The sequence below is a fragment of the Rhineura floridana genome, chromosome 10 (assembly GCF_030035675.1).
Source record: "Rhineura floridana isolate rRhiFlo1 chromosome 10, rRhiFlo1.hap2, whole genome shotgun sequence".
In the NCBI taxonomy this organism is placed as follows: domain Eukaryota; kingdom Metazoa; phylum Chordata; class Lepidosauria; order Squamata; family Rhineuridae; genus Rhineura; species Rhineura floridana.
The window spans coordinates 48,633,656-48,652,748 of record NC_084489.1 but is presented as its reverse complement, the minus strand read 5'-3'; the positions used below and the strand labels follow the sequence as shown (position 1 = coordinate 48,652,748).

At 42.3% G+C, this 19,093-nt stretch overlaps 1 protein-coding gene across 9 annotated transcripts in view; it reads left to right on the top strand.

The window, feature by feature from the left end:
- Positions 1–19,093, top strand: part of PHF14 (PHD finger protein 14) — a 276,890-nt gene that overhangs the window by 59,529 nt on the left and 198,268 nt on the right. For all 9 annotated transcript variants that reach the window (XM_061586426.1, XM_061586424.1, XM_061586430.1 and 6 more), the window contains exons 13-14: positions 342–473; positions 18,173–18,341. In XM_061586426.1, the coding sequence (XP_061442410.1) occupies positions 342–473; positions 18,173–18,341 (301 nt within the window). The remainder of the gene's footprint in view (positions 1–341; positions 474–18,172; positions 18,342–19,093) is intronic.

The window sequence follows — 19,093 nt, the reverse complement described above, 5'->3', positions numbered from 1 at the left end:
AAGGAAATATTAACAATGGCTTGGATCCAGAAAAATGCAGAGCTCCACTTGCGCAATGGGGCCTTACTGTCTCTTCCTTCCTGAAGCAGTGCCTTGACCACCCCCCTGCCTGCCAGCTGCTCATGTGGGTTAGGAGATTCTCCAAAACATTCTGGGATGTGGTGCAGAGGGCTGCCACTGGAGTGGGGAATTAGCAGAAATTGAGGACCATCCTCTGCACAAACGGAAGTGCCTTCTGCTCGTGCAAGGGGTTCTCTGAATCTCACCACATGTAAACATTGAGATGATTCAGTAAAGTATATCCATTATCTCAAATGAAACTTTTTTCTTGCATTTCCAAGTTGTGGGATTTGCAAGAAGAACCATGATCAACACCTCCTTTTGCTGTGTGATACTTGTAAACTCCATTATCATCTTGGATGTCTGGACCCTCCACTTTCAAGGATGCCAAGGAAGACTAAAAACAGTTACTGGTAAGAATATTGTAAATGTATTGTACTACTTACTAGTGCATTTTTATAGAAAAATAAGAGCATAGAACTACAAAGATGGGGACCTGAATCTATCGGGGATTTCCCACTTTCCAGCATTTTTGTTCTGTAACTTTATCAGTCTGGGTCCTGCAAGGATTTTTTAAGTGTAACTTTGCGTTCTGTATGATTGAGTTTAGACAATTTGCAAAGCAAAGATCCATCACTTGATCACTTTTTTGTAGTTCAGCTTTGTTTGTTGTTTTTTAAACCTTCCTAAGCTTACTATGGACTCGTGCAGGGCTGGGGAACCTTTTTCAACCCAAGAGCCTTATGCCCTTCTGGGCAATCCTCTGGGGGCCACATGCCAGTAGCAGGCAGAGCCAGAGGCAAAAGTGGACAGAGCAACCCGTGTGATTTTTACTTTTGTACAATAAAGCTAGTTTATACACACTCTTTCCTCCATTCAGGCAAGTAAGAAGTTTTATTGGAGTTTAAGGACATATTCCAGCCATGCATAAACACTAAAGGAGGGTGTGTAGCAAGGCTGGTAAGGGGGGTGGCTACGGAGAAGGCTAGGATAAGTGCCAAGGGCCAGATAGAGAGCCCTGAAGAGATGCATTTGGACCCCAGGCCTGAGGTTCCCCATCCCCAGACTAGTGCAAACATATCTCTGAGTTCTGTTCTTGAGTGTGAATTTCCCACTGTCGCTTTTACACCAGTTAAGGGAAATTGCACTGACTGTAACTATAGGTAATGCTATCCAAGGTTCCTAGTTTAACCAGGGTCTGAAATGAGCATTAAATTATGGTTTGAGTCACTGGTTATAAAGAACCTCTGGTTAGTATTAACCATGGTTAAGGTTGATGGCATCAGTTCCTTTTTGCTTGCTATGTGCCTTCAAGTCGATTGTGACTTATGGTGACCCTATGAATCAGTGACCTCCAAAAGCATCTGTCATGAACCACCGTGTTCAGCTCAGTTCCTTTACTGAGTGTTAAGGTGAAAGGAGAAACTGAATGAAGGGTGTGTATGTCCCCACTTTGGGCTTCTAATATCTAAAATGTATGGAATCAGTGTTATGTCTACAATGGTCCCAAAGACCTTGGAAGTATTTTTTAATTAATTACTTTTATTTACCTTTTAATTTTATGAGTTCCATGTAACTAGAAACTGTAGAAGAAAAAATATACAGATGCCAAAAATGAGTTTGTGATAGTACACAAAGATTGGTAAGACTTAGTTGTATTGGCTCATATGAACTGGCATGAGGATCACGATACCAGTACAAGGAGAAAATTCTCCCAATGCTACTGCAGCTGTATGTATATTTTTTTCAAGTCTCTGTGTGGCTTATATGTTTGTTTTTTAATTTCATCAACTGCTAGTATTAGGGAACATTAGCTGTCATTCTTACCATAACATTCAGGTCCTGGGTTCAGTTCTGGCTTTGTCATATTTTAACATAAGCAAGAAATAGGTTGAGGCTATGCTGCCAGAGTGGTGGGGCTATGTGATCATGATTAGCTCAGTTTTCAGTGGCTTCCATTAACACATATGGAGCAAAATAAATGAACTGCAGTCTTTGACACAGTTGAAGACCTTGTTGTTGTTGTGTGCCTTCAAGTCGATTACGACTTATGGCAACCCTATGAATCAGCAACCTCCAAGGGCATCTGTCATGAACCACCCTGTTCAGATCTTGTAAGTTCAGGTCTGTGGCTTCCTTTATGGAATCAGTCCATCTCTTGTTTGGCCTTCCTCTTTTTCTACTCCCTGCTGTTTTTCCCAGCATTATTGTCTTTTCTAGTGAATCATGTCTTCTCATGATGTGTCCAAAGTATGATAACCTGAGTTTCATCATTTTAGCTTCTCGTGACAGTTCTGGTTTAATTTGTTCTAACATCCAATTATTTGTCTTTTTCGCAGTCCATGGTATGCACAAAGCTCTCCTCCAGCACCAGATTTCAAATGAGTTGACTTTTCTCTTATCCGCCTTTTTCACTGTCCAACTTTCACATCCATACATAGAGATCGGGAATACCATGGTCTGAATGATCCTGACATTGGTGTTCAGTGATACATCTTTGCATTTGAGGACCTTTTCTAGTTCTCTCACAACTGCCCTAACCATTCCTAGCCTTCTTCTGATTTCTTGACTATTGTCTCCATTTTGGTCAATGACTGTGCCGAGGTAGTGATAATACTTGACAAGTTCAATGTCCTCATTGTCAACTGTAAAGTTACATAAATCTTCTGTTGTCATTACTTTAGTCTTCTTGACGTTCAGCTGTAGTCCCGCTTTTGTGCTTTCCTCTTTAACTTTCATCAGCATTAATTTCAAATCATTACTAGTTTCTGCTAGTGGTATGGTATCATCTGCATATCATAAATTATTGATATTTCTCCCTCCAATTTTCACACTTCCTTCATCTTGGTCCAATCCTGCTTTCCGTATGATATGTTCTCCGTATAGATTAAATAAATAGGGTGATAAAATACACCCCTGTCTCACACTCTTTCCGATGGGGAACCAGTCGGTTTCTCCGTATTCTGTCCTTACAGTACCCTCTTATCCAGAGTATAGATTGCGCATCAGGACAATCAGATGCTGTGGCACCCCCATTTCTTTTAAAGCATTCCATAGTTTTTCATGATCTACACAGTCAAAGGCTTTGCTGTAATCTATAAAGCACAGGGTGATTTTCTTCTGAAATTCCTTGGTCCGTTCCATTATCCAATGTATGTTTGCGATATGATCTCTGGTACCTCTTCCCTTTCTAAATCCAGCTTGGATGTCTGGCATTTCTCACTCCATATATGGTAAGAGCCTTTGTTGTAGAATCTTGAGCATTACTTTACTTGCATGGGATATTAAGGCAATAGTTCGATAAATCTATTCCTGGTGATTTGTTTCTTCCAATTATTTTAAGAGCAGCTTTCACCTCACATTCTAAAATTTCTGGTTCTTCATCATATGGTTCCTCCATGAATGAATCTGTCATTCTGGCATCTCTTTTATGGAGTTCTTCAGGGTATTGCTTCCATCTTCCTTTTATTTCACCTCGGTCAGTCAGCGTGTTCTCCTGTTGATTATTCAACATCCCTACTCTTGGTTTAAATTTCCCTTTCATGTCTCTAACCTTTTGGAACAGGGCTCTTGTTCTACCCTTTTTGTTGTCCTCTTCTATTTCTATAAAGTAACTTGTAATAGTTCTCTTTGTCCCTACGTACTAGTCGATGTATTGTTGCATTTAGGGTTCTGACCTTGTTTCTGTCTCCTTTTGCTTTTGCTTTCCTTCTCTCTTTAACCATTTGAAGAGTTGAAAGACATTGGGGTCTTTCTTTTTAACTAGAGGTATTGTCTTTTTGCATTCTTCCTTGATAACGTCTCTGACTTCATTCCATAGTTCTTCTGGTTCTCTGTAAACTAAGTTTAAAGCCTCAAGCCTATTCCTTATTTGATCTTTAAATTCTTCTGGGATGTTATTTAAATTGTATTTTGGCATTATGATTGCTTTGTTGTTGTTCTTTAGCTTTGCTTTGATTTTCAATACGACCAGTTCATGATCTGTACCGCAGTCTGCTCCTGGTCTTGTTTTCGCAGAAAGTATGGAACTTCTCCATCTTCTGCTACAAATTAGATAATCAGTTTGATTCCTATATTGACCATTTGGTGATGTCCACGTGTACAGTCGTCTTTTTGGTTGTTCAAAAAATGTGTTCGCAAGAAACAAATTATTGGCTTCACAGAATTCAGTAAGTCTTTCTCCTACTTCGTTTCTGTCTCCTAGGCCCCATTTCCCCACAATTCCTAATTCTTCTCTGTTCCCTACTTTTGCATTCCAATCCCCCATGATTATATCTTGTTTTGGTGTGTGATCAATTTCTTCCTGTACTTCTGCGTAAAATCTCTCCAATTCCTCTTCTTCTGCGTTTGCTGTCGGAGCAGAGACTTGGATGATGGTTATGTTGATAGGTTTCCCATTTAATCTCATTGAGATCACTCACTCAGACCTTGCGTTGTAGCTCCTAATTGCTCTTGCTACATCACTTCTCACTATTAAAGCAACCCCATTTCTTCTTAATTCCTCATTTCCTGCATAAAATATTTTGTAGTTGCCTAATTGGAAATGTCCCATTCCCGTCCATTTTAGTTTGCTCACACCAAGTATTGTAATGTTGATGCGTTCCATTTCTTGCTTGACAATTTCTAACTTTCCCTGGTTCATGCTTCTCACATTCCATGTTCCTGTTGTGTGTGTCGTACAACTCTGGGCTCTCCTTTTGCATCTGTGCGCATCAGCCTCTGGGCTTCCTTTACAGTGTTGAATATAGTCCCTTTTTCTCAATCAGTGCATTTTCTATCATTAATACAGATTTATTTAGAAAATTGTGACATAAAATGAAGACACCATCAAGTAAAATATGTACTGCTAATAGGTAAAGAATTATGTGTGGGGTTCAGCTACTAATGAACTAATGGGCATGCTGACATCCTGTGATTCTCAGCATTTATTTTTCGAGGGTACAATTCTAAACACATTTGCCAAGGAACAAGTCCCATTGATTTAAATGGGATGCACTTCTGATTGCATTGTTTGGGGCATTATGTTTTTCAGCGAAGATCTTGAAAATGTAATTACAGGACATACTTGTCTTTCTCTGATATGCACCCCCTTCATTATTGTGTGATATATGCTCTTTCTCCTGTGCATGGAAAAGGTGATCTCAGGTGGGTAGTTAGGTCCACCTAGCGGTTGAAGGCAGAAGAGTGCTAAAGAGGGTTTTTTTTAACAAGGACTTCCTGCTCTGTGCAGCTCCATCCTCTCACCTGTGGAAGGCCTCAGTGGGACACTACAGCCGCAGGGGAATGTATTTGCCCCCCCACCGGCAGCTCCTCAGCATCTGGCCCAGCTATTATCACAGCCCTTAGCCCTCATAAGACCCGCAGCATGGTTTGCGCCCATGGGGAAGGCAACTTGCAAATTGGACCACCCACCAAAGAAACCTAAGTCACTTCAGCCTCACACTACAATGTGAGTCATGCCTCGCCATTGTACAATCAGGCCTTAGAGTAGCCATAGCCCACCCCTCTTCCAGCAGGCACGAGGTGACTGAGGTGTGTACTGTCGTAGGCAGGATGGCTCCACAACGACTGGCATCTAAGAGAAGTAGGGAAACCAGTCACGACAGGCAACTGCCTGGTGATGCACAGGGGGCTGCACCAAAGGAAGCTCATAGCAACATGTGCAGGTCAGAGAGGGACCTGGAATCCCTATCTGAGGAGGAAGGCACTCAATTCCAGCCCATCCTGGAGGCAATTTTTTCTACATCGTCTTCTCCTGAGGAGTTTGAAGGCTTCCTCGAGACAGCTATGTCTCACCAAGTGTTACAGGAGAAGACGGGTGAAGCATCCTTCATTTCACCCTCTTCACGTCAGGAACTCCAAGTTCAGGTGATGGTGCACAACCCACACTGTTCACATGCTACAACAATTAAAGGAACAGCTGAGAGATTCTCTCCTAATGGATCTAGCCAGAGATCTTTCCACATCAGTGGCTGAGGCTCGACAACCCACACAAGGCATACCAGCCACAGCACCCACTCCACCACCTTCAAGAGCGCAAGTGGCGCAGGCCTCGTTACACTCCGCTCTTTTTCAAATGCTCCCCAACCACTGGGCAAGGCATCACTGGACCCTTATGCCGCCTCACAGGGCAGGCATCCTCAACTTCAGGAGGAGGCAATGGTGGACCCAGACAATGAGCTGATTGTCCTCGATGAGTAAGAATGGAGTGGAGATTCGGAGTCAGAGGAAGTAGTGACCAGTAGGATTTTTCAGGAGGCTCATGTCCTTCCACTCCTGTGCAAGGCAATGGAAGTGCAGAACCTAAATTCTCCGGAAGATCCTCCAGCTCCCTCAGCATCTAGAATTTCAGCTGTGTGTCCAGACCCGAAACCCAAGTCAAGGCTGCTAAAACTTCCCTCACTGTTGCCTAAAGTGCTCAAGTCCGAATTTGATGCCCCGCTGCAGTTTTAGAAATGGCTTGCAACTGCCAACAAATACTATATGTTGGAACAACACATCATGGACCTACTCAAGGTTCCTCTGGTTGATGCTCCCATAGTCAATTGACTAAATCTGTCCTTGAACCCGAAAGACTCGGATGCCCACTTCAAGGATCCGTCAGAGCACAAGCTGGATCTAGGCCTTAGGAGGATTCATGAGGCCAGTGCGCTCTCCATCACAGCAACAGCAGCCCCCTTGGTCTTTGCTACAGCATCCCTGCTGTGGCTAGAGGACCTGTTGGATGGCCCGCAGCAGGATCTGGCTTGAATGCAGAAGTCTCTTCTGAAAATCTCTAGAGCAGTGACCTTTATGGCAGATGCATCCATGGATGCCATGCAGTTTTCGGCAAGGTCATTAGCAGGGAGTGTTTTCACTCGAAGGACTCTATGGTTACGCCATTGGGAGGCCGATACTGCAGCCCGCTCTAATCTTGCATCTGAGCCCTATGTGGGTGGCAAACTATTTCGTTACGACGCCCTAGCTGGGGTCTTGGAGTCGAAGGAAAAGAAGAAAGCTATGCCTTCTGCCAAAAAACGAGACAACAAAAGATTCTTTTGTAGACCTTTCTATCCTTATTTGCCCTCCCAGTCCTTTCGAGGCTCCATGGCATTCGGAAGAGCAAAGGAGTCCCATACCAGCTGTCCCTTCTGGAATAGCCAACATACCCAGTCTAAAAGCCAACAACCTTTCCCCAATAGATCGGGGTTTGGATCCCAGAATCGGGGGAATAAGCAGCAATTCTGATGTCAGGGTTCCTCAGGTGGGAGGACGCCTTCAATACTTTGCTCACCGCTGGAGGGACACATCTTCAGACCAATGGGTACTGCACACCCTCAAACTGAGGCTGGAATTCAACTCCCTTCAACCAAGTTTATCCCCTCCCCCCTCTCAATGTCTCCGGACAAGCGGGAAAGGACTCTTCAAGCAATTGCCCACCTTCTGCAGATTGCGGCAATTGAGTCTGTTCCAACAGGTGAGACCTTTTCAGGAATCTACTTGGTATTCTTCACCATCGTGAAAAAAGATGGTTCTTTCAGGGCGGTACTCAATTTGAAGAACTTAGATCAGTTCATAAATTACTGCAGGTTCTGCATGGAAACTTTACTGTCCATCAGGAAGACATTGAGAAAGGGACTTCCTCTGATCTATCGATCTGAAGGAACCTTATCTACATGTCCCTGTTTTTCCACCTCACAGATTCTACCTCCAGTTTGCGGTGGGGTAGGATCACTTTCAGTACAGGGCCATGCTCTTCGGTCTGGTGTATTCACAAAGATTGTGGTTTTTCTGGTAGCACACCTCAGGACGCAGGGGGTCTATGTCTTTCCTTACCTGGACGACTTTCTGCTCCAGTCTCCGTCCCTCCACAAGGCTTGGGAAGATCTGCACATCACCCTAGCATGCCTCAAGGATCACTGCTTCCTTGTCAACCAAACTAAGAGCCAGCTTTGTCCAGCCCGCTGCATAATACATTTGGGGGCCACCATAGACTCGCAGCAGGGACTCATAACGTTAGCTCAAGACATAGTAGACAAGATAATTACAGCTGTCGCACAGCTCCTGTCTTCACCTTCGGTGGATCTTATGCACCTGGCAGGTATCTTGGGGTTGATTGTCTCAACCTATCAGACTACATCATGGACACGTCACCACTCTCAACCACTCCAGTGGGCGCTACTGTCTTTTCAAAGCCACATTGCGGCCAGGCATCAGCAGAAGGTAGCACTTTCACCAGTGGTCTGTCGCTCCCTGCTATGGGGGTGCACAAACCCAATCTTCTAAGAGGAGTGCCGTTCCAGGACCCTCCACGGACCCCAATCACCTCAGATGCCAGCCTAACAGGCTGGGGAGCCATTTGCAATGGCCAGATGATACAAGGGACTTGGTCACCACAGGAGTCAGTACTTCCAGTCTATCTTCTGGAGCTTTGTGCAATTCGGCTAGCTCTGAGGCACTTCACTATGATCAAATGGTTGGGGGCGGTGCTGGTCAAGACAAACAACGTATCGGCCAAATCACATTTGAATCATCAGGGAGGCACACACTCCCCACAACTACAGAAGGAAGCTTGACTCAATCCTTCCGGAATACCTCAAGGGGGAGAACAACTGCCAAGCAGATTGGCTCAGCAGATAGAAGGTACATCAGGGAGAATGGAAGCTTCACCCATTGGCCTTTCAGGAAACAGTGAAACTCTTCGGCAGAGTCAAGGTGGACCTATTTGCCACACACCTCAACTGCCAGATGAAAAGATTTTTCTCCAGATATGTGACACCAGAGGCGGAAGGCATAGATGCTCTGGCATCCCAGCGGCCCCAAGGACAACTCTATGCCTTCCCGCCTCTTCAAATCATTCCCAGGGTACTTCAGAAGATCCGAGCTGAAAGGGCAAGAGTTCTACTGATAGGTCCTTGGTGGCCAAGGAGACCCTGGTTCCTGGAACGTCAATCTGTTGATCGATCCTCCGTGGCAAATTCCCCTCAGGGAATACCTATTGTCGCAGGGACAGCTTCTTCACCCAGACCCGGGATGGCTGGCGCTTCATGTCTGGATACTGAGAGGCAATGCCTCTTAAAACTACGCATTCCAGCTCAAGTGGTGCAAACTATGATGGCCTCAAGATACCCTTCCATAATTAGAATATATGAGACTGTGGAAGGCCTTCTCGACGTGGTCACAAAAGAAGGGTTTAATTCCAAGGAAAGCAGGTACAAATGACATTCTCTGCTTCCTACAGGATGGCTTGTCCTTGGGTCTTAGGCCAAACACTCTCAGACGCCAGGCTTCAGCCCTTCCGGCGGTTCTGTCTACATCTCCGAAGAAACTGCTGGGATCTCATCCGTTACTCAGGCATTTTCTACATGGGACAATGGCATCGGCACCTCCTACGACCCATTGTTATCCAACTTGGGATCTACCCAAGGTGTTAATGGCCCTACAAAAGCCCCCTTTTGAACCCCTAAGTCAAATTTCCCTACATCTATCCTCTATGGTCTTGTTCCTTGTGGCCATTACTTCGGCCCGGAGAGTGTCTGAGTTGAATGCTCTGTCTGTTGACAAGAATTTCTGTGTGTTTCATAAGGATAGAGTAGTCCTACGTACTGTCCCTTCTTTTCATCCTAAAGTACTGTCTACCTTCCACTGTCAGCAAGAACTGGTACTTCCTTCTTTTTGTCCTAATCCCATTCACCCCACAGAGAAAGTGTGGCATTCACTGTATGTGTGAAGAGCCCTAAAAGTGTATATCTCTAAAACAAAACATCTCTGTCAAACAGATTGTTTATTTGTCTCCTTCCACCCAGTATCTTTGGGGAAGAAAGTGTCTTCGTCCACGCTCGCTAGGTGGATCAAAGCATGTATCACATTGGCCTACACCTCTCTAAAGTTAGCCCAACCGGCCAAGATAGTGGCCCACTCAACTAGGACAGCAGCCTCATCAGCAGCATTCTCATGCCGCACATCTATCACAGAGATTTGTAAAGCAGGTACAAGGGCCGCACCTAATAACATTTATTGAACGCTATAAGATTAACACAGAATGATTGATTGATTGTATTTGTATACCGCCCCATAGCCAAAGCTCTCCGGGCGGTTTACAGTAACTAAAAACATTAAAACAAATATACAAATTTAAAACACATCTTTAAAAACAATTTAAAGCACAATTTAAAACACATGCTAAAATGCCTGGGGGAAGAGGAAAGTCTTGACCTGGCGCCGAAAAGATAACAGTGATGGTGCCAGGCGCACCTCGTCAGGGAGATCATTCCATAATTTGGGGGCCACCACTGAGAAGGCCCTGTCCCTTGTTGCCACCCTCCGAGTTTCCCTCGGAGTAGGCACCTGGAGGAGGGCCTTAGATGTTGAGCATAGTGTATGGGTGGGTTCGTATCGGGAGAGGTGTTCCATCAGGTATTGTGGTCCCAAGCCGTGTAAGGCTTTATAGGTTAAAACCAGCACCTTGAATCGAGCTTGGAAACATACAGACAGCCAATGCAAGCGGGCCACATATGCATCAGCAGAGGCAGCTTTTGGGAGGAGAGTGTTACAGCATGTTCTCCCAGATCACTAGTGTAATCACCCCAGCGATGTTCCCACCCTACATGGGTCAGCTTTGGTATGCCCCACCTGAGGTCAGCTTTTCCATGCACAGGAGAAAAGACATTTGGTCTTACCATAAAATGGTTTTCTCTCTGCATGTCAAAAGCTGATCTCAGGGCCACTCCCTAGAAGAGGTGGGCTGCCATCACTGTCTTTTTCATCTTAGGCCTACAGCAGAGAGCGTATGAGTGCTGTTGTCTCCTGTTTCGTGTCGATGGTTCCTATTATTTCTCGTTCTTTCCTCCTGTTGGTTGGCTTGTTATCAAAAACTGAAAGAAGGAGCTGCGCAGAGCAGGAAGTCCTCGTTAAAAAAAAACTCTTTAGCACTCTTCTGCCTTCAACCGCTAGGTGGAGCTAGCTACCCACCTGAGATCAGCTTTTGACATGCACAGAGAAAACCGTTTTACAGTAAGACTAAATGTCTTTTTACTCTCTTCCCTGTGATTAGAAATGAGAGGAGATATATTTTTTAAAAAAACTTTCCTTTAGGAACAGGTTTCTTAATTTCATTCCTTTCTGCCTGGCCATTTCTTGAACTTTTTGGTTGCACTATTTACAAGTTCAATGTCACTGCAATGCATGTAAGTAAAGATGAGTTTCAATGCCCAGATTATTTTGCTTTTTAATCATGTTGAAAAGGTTCATTTAGATCAAGAGGACATAAAGCCATCAGATCAAGAGGACATCAACTGAACATCGCAGTAGTATTAGGTCAGGGAGGTAGCAAAGCTTTTCTTTCAAAAAGCTGGCACGTGTTTGCTATAAATTTCATGCTTCAGCTACTCTTTGGATTGCAAACTTGTCTTTCACTTTTAATTTAGCTAGGATATATTCAGTGAGACAGGATTCTAAAAGAGAACTGGAACCTTATTGATTGCATTCTTTTCATCTTTAGATATGTCTTAGTAAATTCTTTTCAAGATCAGGAGAAAGGATATAGTACTATAGGTATGAAGTTCAACAAAAAGTCCCTGCTGTTTGTAGTGCACTTGATGTTTCAAATGTTACTCCCATTAACCCTTGGAATATCATCTCTGTTGCTTATAACTTTCATATATGTAGTACCAAATTATGTTTTTAATTTTTTTTTAAAAAAAATTATTGGTGGAATTTGGTTTGAAGTTGATGATAGTAGTGGTTGATGGCAGTTTGCAAACTGACAACATGGAGTTCATTTCCTAATTGAATTTCTGGGGTGGAAGGCCAATAAACTGCTGTGTAATTGCCATAGCATGATACATCTATAATTATAACAGCTTTGTGTTGAAGAAGAATGAAAATGCTTGAATTTATACCTGAACTAAATATATACAGGAAGAAAACTTCTATAAACCCTTGGATTCTATCATCACATATGAAAGGAATCAATAGTTTGTGTTCTTCCTTTCCTTGTTCACAGCTTCTTTTTTACTTTATTCATTTCATGCTTGCATTTTGTACTTGCAAGAGTCCTTGAAAAGTGCCATATATATATATGCATATACATATACACACACACAGTGGTGTGCTGGTAAATATTTAACAACTGGCTCTCTGGAAAAAAAAATCCACGCTGATTTAGAAAGGGAAGAGGCACCAGAGATCATATTGCAAGCATACGCTGGATAATGGAATGGACCAAGGTATTTCAGAAGAAAATCACCCTGTGCTTTACAAATTACAGCAATGTCTTTGATTGTGTAGATAACAAAAAACTATGGAACGGTTTTAAAAGAAATGGGGGTACCACAGTATCTGACTGTTCTGATGCACAACCTGTATTGTGGACAAGAGGCTAGTGTAAGGACAGAATATGGAGAATTGGTTCCCCATTGGAAAGGACGTGAGACAGGGGTGTATTTTATCATCCTATTTGTTTAATCTATATGCAGAACACATCATATGGAAAGCGAGATTGGCCCAAGATGAGGAGGTGTGAAAATTGAGGGAGAAATATCAGTAATTTAAGATATGTAGATGATACCATACTCTTAGCAGAAACCAGTAATGATCTGAAATGAATGCTGATGAAAGTTAAAGAGGAAAGCACAAAAGCAGGACTACAAGATTTATGTAACTTCAAAGTTGAAAATGGGGACATTGAACTTGTCAAGGATTATCAATACCTTGGCACAGTCATTAACCAAAATGGAGACAATAGTCAAGAAATCAGAAGAAGGCTAGGACTGGGGAGGGTAGCTATGAGAGAACTAGAAAAGGTCCTCAAATGCAAAGATGTATCACTGAACACTAAAGTCAGGATCATTCAGACCATGGTATTCCCAATCTCTATGTGTGGATGTGAAAGTTGGACAGTGAAAAAGGCGGATAAGAGAAAAATCCACTCCTTTGAAATGTGCTGTTTGAGGAGGGCTTTGCGCATACCATGGACTGCAAAAAAGACAAATAATTGGGTGTTAGAACAAATTAAACCAGAACTGTCACAAGAAGCTAAAATGATGAAACTGAGGTTATCATACCTTGGACACATCATGAGAAGACATGATTCACTAGAAAAGACAATAACGCTGGGAAAAACAGCAGGGAGTAGAAAAAGAGGAAGGCCAAACAAGAGATGGACTGATTCCATAAAGGAAGCCACAGACCTGAACTTACAAGATCTGAACAAGGTGGTACATGACAGATGCTCTTGGAGGTCATTGATTCATACGGTCGCCATAAGTCATAGTCGACTTGGAGGCAAATAACAGCAACCTCTTCAAAGTACTGAGAAGCCTCTTGTTTTAATTAAAATAATAATTATAAATTCTTGCTCTTACCACTAATGGGAGTTAATTATCTTGCATATGCCCATAGTAAATTTTCAGATACTTTCAGACCCTCAGCAATTTTCAAGTGGTCTATGTAGAAGAAAAGTTTGGAAACCCCTGGTATAAGACATCTGCTTATGTCCCTATGCTGCTCTCACCCCTCATTTAGGTGCCTGGGATGCATGCTTGTGGACATACCTCCTTACAATTATGGAAAGTGATTCTTAATAAGTCTCCAGCACAAAGTTACATAGGTATTTATCAGTTGTTTAGTAGAAAATTCAGAGTGCAGAGTGTCTTCATGATAGTTGCAGCCACATACACCCTTCTTTGCTCCTGAATTAAGAATGAGATCTTTATTAATGCATGCTCTCACAACAAACATCTCTAGGAGCCAATCAGCATGTAAGTGGATAGCGTTAGCAACTGAGAAGAGTCTTCTCAGTGGCTGACTCACCTCCTTTCACTCTGCTTGGCTCCAATCAGCAGGAAAGGCAAGGAAGCATATTAGAAGACTCTTCTCAGTGACTAACACACTCCCTTTTCATGCTGATTATAGGATGCTTGGAGACATAGGGACCCTGCTCCCAAAAAGCAGAGGGACTAAGACCCGCTGGGCTACTACCCTCTTGGTGCTTATGGACATTCGATATGACATTATTTATTAATGTCTTAGGTTCTCAGGATCACACTGATGGCATTCCCAAATACGTACTTTCACACAGACTTTGGTTTTCCATAACACAATGTTCATCCAAGCCTCCACACTTGGGGGGGCACTGCTTGCACACCCCTTCCATAAGCACATCAAAGTTGGATACACACCTGAACCAAGACCCAGACAACAGGGCACTCAAAACAAAAAGGTAATTACAGTGGCTGAGTAGATCTTGTACAGTGGTTATACTGACTGGGCAGCCACTGTCCTTTATATTTTACAAAATACTTTTTCCTATACAAATATTAAATTTCTGTGTATGAAAAATTAATATATGAAGTGGTCTCAATAGTGAGAAAAATAAACAAGTGAATGGTGATCCGAATGTTTTTCATTCTCACGTTATGAAGCTAATTGCCAGATGATGTATCACCTTCCCTATGCATGCAGCGTAGACTGAAAAAACAGCACCCAAGCCACCATTCAATACGTGCAATTGTTCTTTCCAACATGAATCTACAGGTCTCAAAAAGTAATGTGTGACAAAGTCCTCAAACAGCTTATAACATGCCTCAAACATGGTCTCTTGTTCTACCAGCATGCCTTCACACCATCACTTTGCCAAAACATAAGGATAGGTAAATTGCTTTTAGGGAGGTTCACAATTATGATTTCCTATTTATTTAATCTACAAATATTTAAAATACATAAAAACAGCCAGGGGAAGATATTGGAGAAATATAAAATAAATACAAATAAAAAAGGGGGGGGAGGTGAAGAGACCTTAAATGTGCTACTCACCATCTCTCAGCCTATTCTCCCCTCAGGATGAAAACAACGGAGAACCATGACCACCCCAAGGAAGAAGGGCACACTTAAAATGTAGAGGAAAAAATAATCTACAACCATAGCGTAAAATCAAATATTGGGACATAGTATGAAGAAATATTTATATAAACATGACTATCAAATATGTTTATGAATGACACAATCTGTAAATATATTTATAGTGCAATCCGATGTTTGTTTACTCAGAAGCAAGTCCCAATGTATTCAATGGAGCTTACTCAAACTGGGAAGTGTGCAGAGAACTACAGCCTCAAGTGATAAGGAACTTGTTCTTTCAACTTGTTCTTTTAAGTTGAGACGTTATCCCAGTCTGAGTCTGTGTTGGAATTGCTTCTTAATATTTTTTAAGCCTTTTTTTAAAAAAAAAAATGTTTTTTTAAAGCTTTTAAAAATATTTTCAAAGGTGTTTTATTTTAAAGTCTGTTTTTTATGATGTTTTAAAGTGCTTTTAGTACTTTTGTTTGCCACACTGAGCTCCTACTGGGAGGAAGGGTGGGTTATAAATCAAATAATTAATAAATAAACTTCATTCACCCAACCCAAAATTCAGAATCATGCCTCTTTAGGCTGTTTTCCAACTGTTTATTCTTGCTTTATGGTTATTGGATTTTAAAGGGATTTATTTCTTATCATGAGTTGCCTTGGTTTCCCAGCCCTACCTCACAGGGTTGTTGGAAAGAACACGCACGCACGCACGCACGCACGCACACACACACACACACACACACACACACACACTGCAGATGTATAAATACATACAGCCCGTATAATAGTTTATTGTCAAACCAGTTGGTCACTGCAGAAAAATCAGTATTAGTTTAAAAAATATCAGTATTAGTTTAAAAAATATCAGTATTAGTTTCCTACAGAATAAAAACTGTAATACCTGCCTATTTGCTTTAAAATAGGACTGGAGGGGGGACACAAAGAGTTAGAACACAAACACTTTTTTTTTTACGTTCTCTCAAAAGTCCCATTAATTTACAGCACATTCATGACCATGTCTACTCAAAAGTAAGTCCTATTGAATTCAATGGGATTTACTCTGGGCATATGGGATTAGCATGCTTTTACCCCCACAAAAGCAAGTATTGGGAAGGTTTTCAAAACACTTCCCAGGATCTGACTCCTGCACACAAGAGGAAGAAAACCTGAAATGTATATACTTACCCAATTTATGAGATTTTCAGATAAACGGAGGGGAACCACCATTTACTGGCATTGCAGTGAGGTTTTCTAGACACTGCCCAGGCCAACCAAACTGGCTTCACACTGATTGGCTGCAATCCTGAATGGGCGGGGTTAGACTGAGCTACGAAGTGCTATAAAGTACAGATTTGTTTTTAAAAAAGATTTAACAGTTGGGGTGGCTGACGTTTTTATGTATATCTCGAGAACCGGACCACCTGGAAACTTAATTTTTTTTATTAAAGCTGAGAATCCAGGCCACCTAAGGGGCTAAACGGGTCCTGGGTGGCATGCAAAGAATCTGGGTAAAACCCGGCTAACCAGGCAATATGGCAACCCTAACTACAACTCCCATCAGCCCCAGCCAGCATGGCCACTGGATTGGGCTGATGGGAGTTGCAGTTCAAATAAGTAACTTCTCTAAGCTCTGCCCAGAAGCCCATGCTTCTGGCACATGTCTTTCATCCACCAATCAGAGGAGCAGAAGACTTCCCCTGCTCCCTCTGTTAACAAATGGCTCGCAAAATTCTTGAAACTTTAACAATTGGCTCTCGCAAGCCCGTACGAGCCGGCTCCAGCCCACCACTCTGTGTGTGTGTGTGTGTGTGTGTGTGCACACACACACACTTACACACATGTGTGTCATTTTAAGAAGATTGACTCCTTTCACAGATTCCAAAGACTGTGTACTTTCCTAGGCCCCATGAATGAAAGCATAAGACAGAGAAGCTGCATATTACATATGTTTGTGAGAGCAAGCTCAAGCAATATAAATCAAATGCTTTGTTGGCAATAGAAACTATGTTAGTGGAGGATACGAGGATGAATTTTGGAGTGCAGTTTATTTTGGCCATTTTCATTGCATTCTGTCTCGCCATTTTTAAGATGCCATTTCAACTATATTAGGAAATATATTTTTTTGCCACAAGTTAATACCCAGCATAGGCTTTAATTTCCTTTTTGTCAGAGATGGGTTCAAGGTTTGTTTTTATGTAAAACTTTTATTTAACCCTTATGCAGACTTGTGGGTCACTTTTCTGCTATAGGTGCACTTTTCATTATGTAGTCTACACATAAGTAGATCTACAGGGATGTCCTTCTTGTACATTGTCGCAAATTTTAATCTGTACACTATGCCCAAATTTCAGCCAGTTACCACATACCATTTTCCTTCTGGAAACAAAAAACCACTGGGGTCAAGGCCAAAAATACATTAGAAGCTTCTGGAAACAAAACAAAAACCCCTCCAGGGTCCAAAAATACTCCAGAAATTGTGTTTACTCAATATGCATTGAGAAGGGGCCAACATATGGTGCTCAGAAAAAATCTGTCTCCTCTGAATAAATGTTTTTGACCCAAAGTGATTTGATAGTCAAGCACACTTGTGGTGACCAAACAAACAAAAATAGTATCTGGGGGACAAAGTAATCCCATCCTTCCATTGGAAATCTCATGGGAGGTACAAGTATATTCCTAAGTCAGCCAGTGTGATTTTTTTGCCAGGTCTGCATGAGGGTTAAAGTTAGTCCAATTCTAAACACATTTATTCACAAAGAAGATACATTGAGTCCAATGGGCCTGCTCCCTAGTCTTTAGGACTGCAAACCAAAGGGGCTTGTTGGACCTCAATGGCAGCTTGATACTGTTCTCCCCCTCCCCTCCAAAAAACCCCTCCACAAAAAAGCGTATGAAGGTACTGCAAGTTCTTTGATGGTGGAAGATGAAGAAAAGTCTTGTTGAGCTACCCTGATGTCTCTATACATGTATAGGGGTTTGGAACCACAAAGCACAGGGCAGGGTTAAGCTATTTTTCCAAACATCTCTTCATTGCCACCTTGCCCCAAATGCTGCTGTTCAAACTGTTTTTTAAATTTGAGTTTAAGTAACAGCATGTAGTGTCATGGGATGTACTGTTCAGAAAAGAAAGCAAAAGCCTTGTTGCATGCGTAAATGTTTTTGTATTTGGGGCTCTTTTACATTGTAAGAATTACCTTTCTCAGTCTTTGGTTCTTGCTTTGCATCCTTTTTTTTTTTTTTGCCATAGTATCTGCTGTCTTGAGTTTTAAATTTTTTGTCCTCCCAGGCAGTGTTCAGAGTGCGACCAAGCAGGTAGCAGTGACATGGAAACAGACATTGCCATGGAAACTTTACCAGATGGAACTAAGCGATCAAGGAGACAGATTAAGGAGCCAGTGAAATTTGTTCCACAGGATGTACCCCCAGAACCAAAGAAGATTCCTGTCAGAAACACGGTAAATGACAGAGCAGCACACATCACATTCTTCTGTTTTTAAATCTGAAATATTTAAAAGTGCCAGGAATCTCAATGTGAAAGGTGAACATAATTTAATATGTTCTAGCTTTTTAAAAGAAACATGTTAGACATCAGAGATTTGATTCAACTATGAAAAATAAAATACCCTTCTGCGGGGGGGGGGGGGTTTAGGTTGATCTCATACATCCTTGAATATAAGTTCTTTTCTCCCCTTTTTTTGCAAATAAGCATATCAGAATTTACAAATATTAAAGGTGATATAATGGCTCCTTGTGAATTTCTAGCAGTAAGGAATAAATGCCCTTATTTTTCTGTTGCATGTCTAGACTGATTCTCCATGTACTGATCAATATTTATAACACTTTCAAACAAGGATCGCTGCTCTGCATTCTGAGATGGTCATGTGTCAGAAGTAGGTCATGTGAATGGTCTGAGAGCCAGCGTGATGTAGTGGTTAGAGTGTTGGACTAGAACCTGGGAGACCAGAGAAGCTCACTGGGTGAACTTGGGCCAGTCACAGTCTCTCAGCCTAACCTCCCTCCCTCTCTCAGCCTAACCTACCTCCCAAGGTGGTTGTGAGGATAAAATGGGGAGGAAGAGAACCATGTATGTCACATTGAGCTCCTTGGAGGAAAGATGGGAAATATGTGTGCTTAAAAGCTACTCTTTTTCCACAGGTAGCCTGCCATCAGATTGGGTAGTACTGCCATCTAGCGTCCGAAGGCAAGA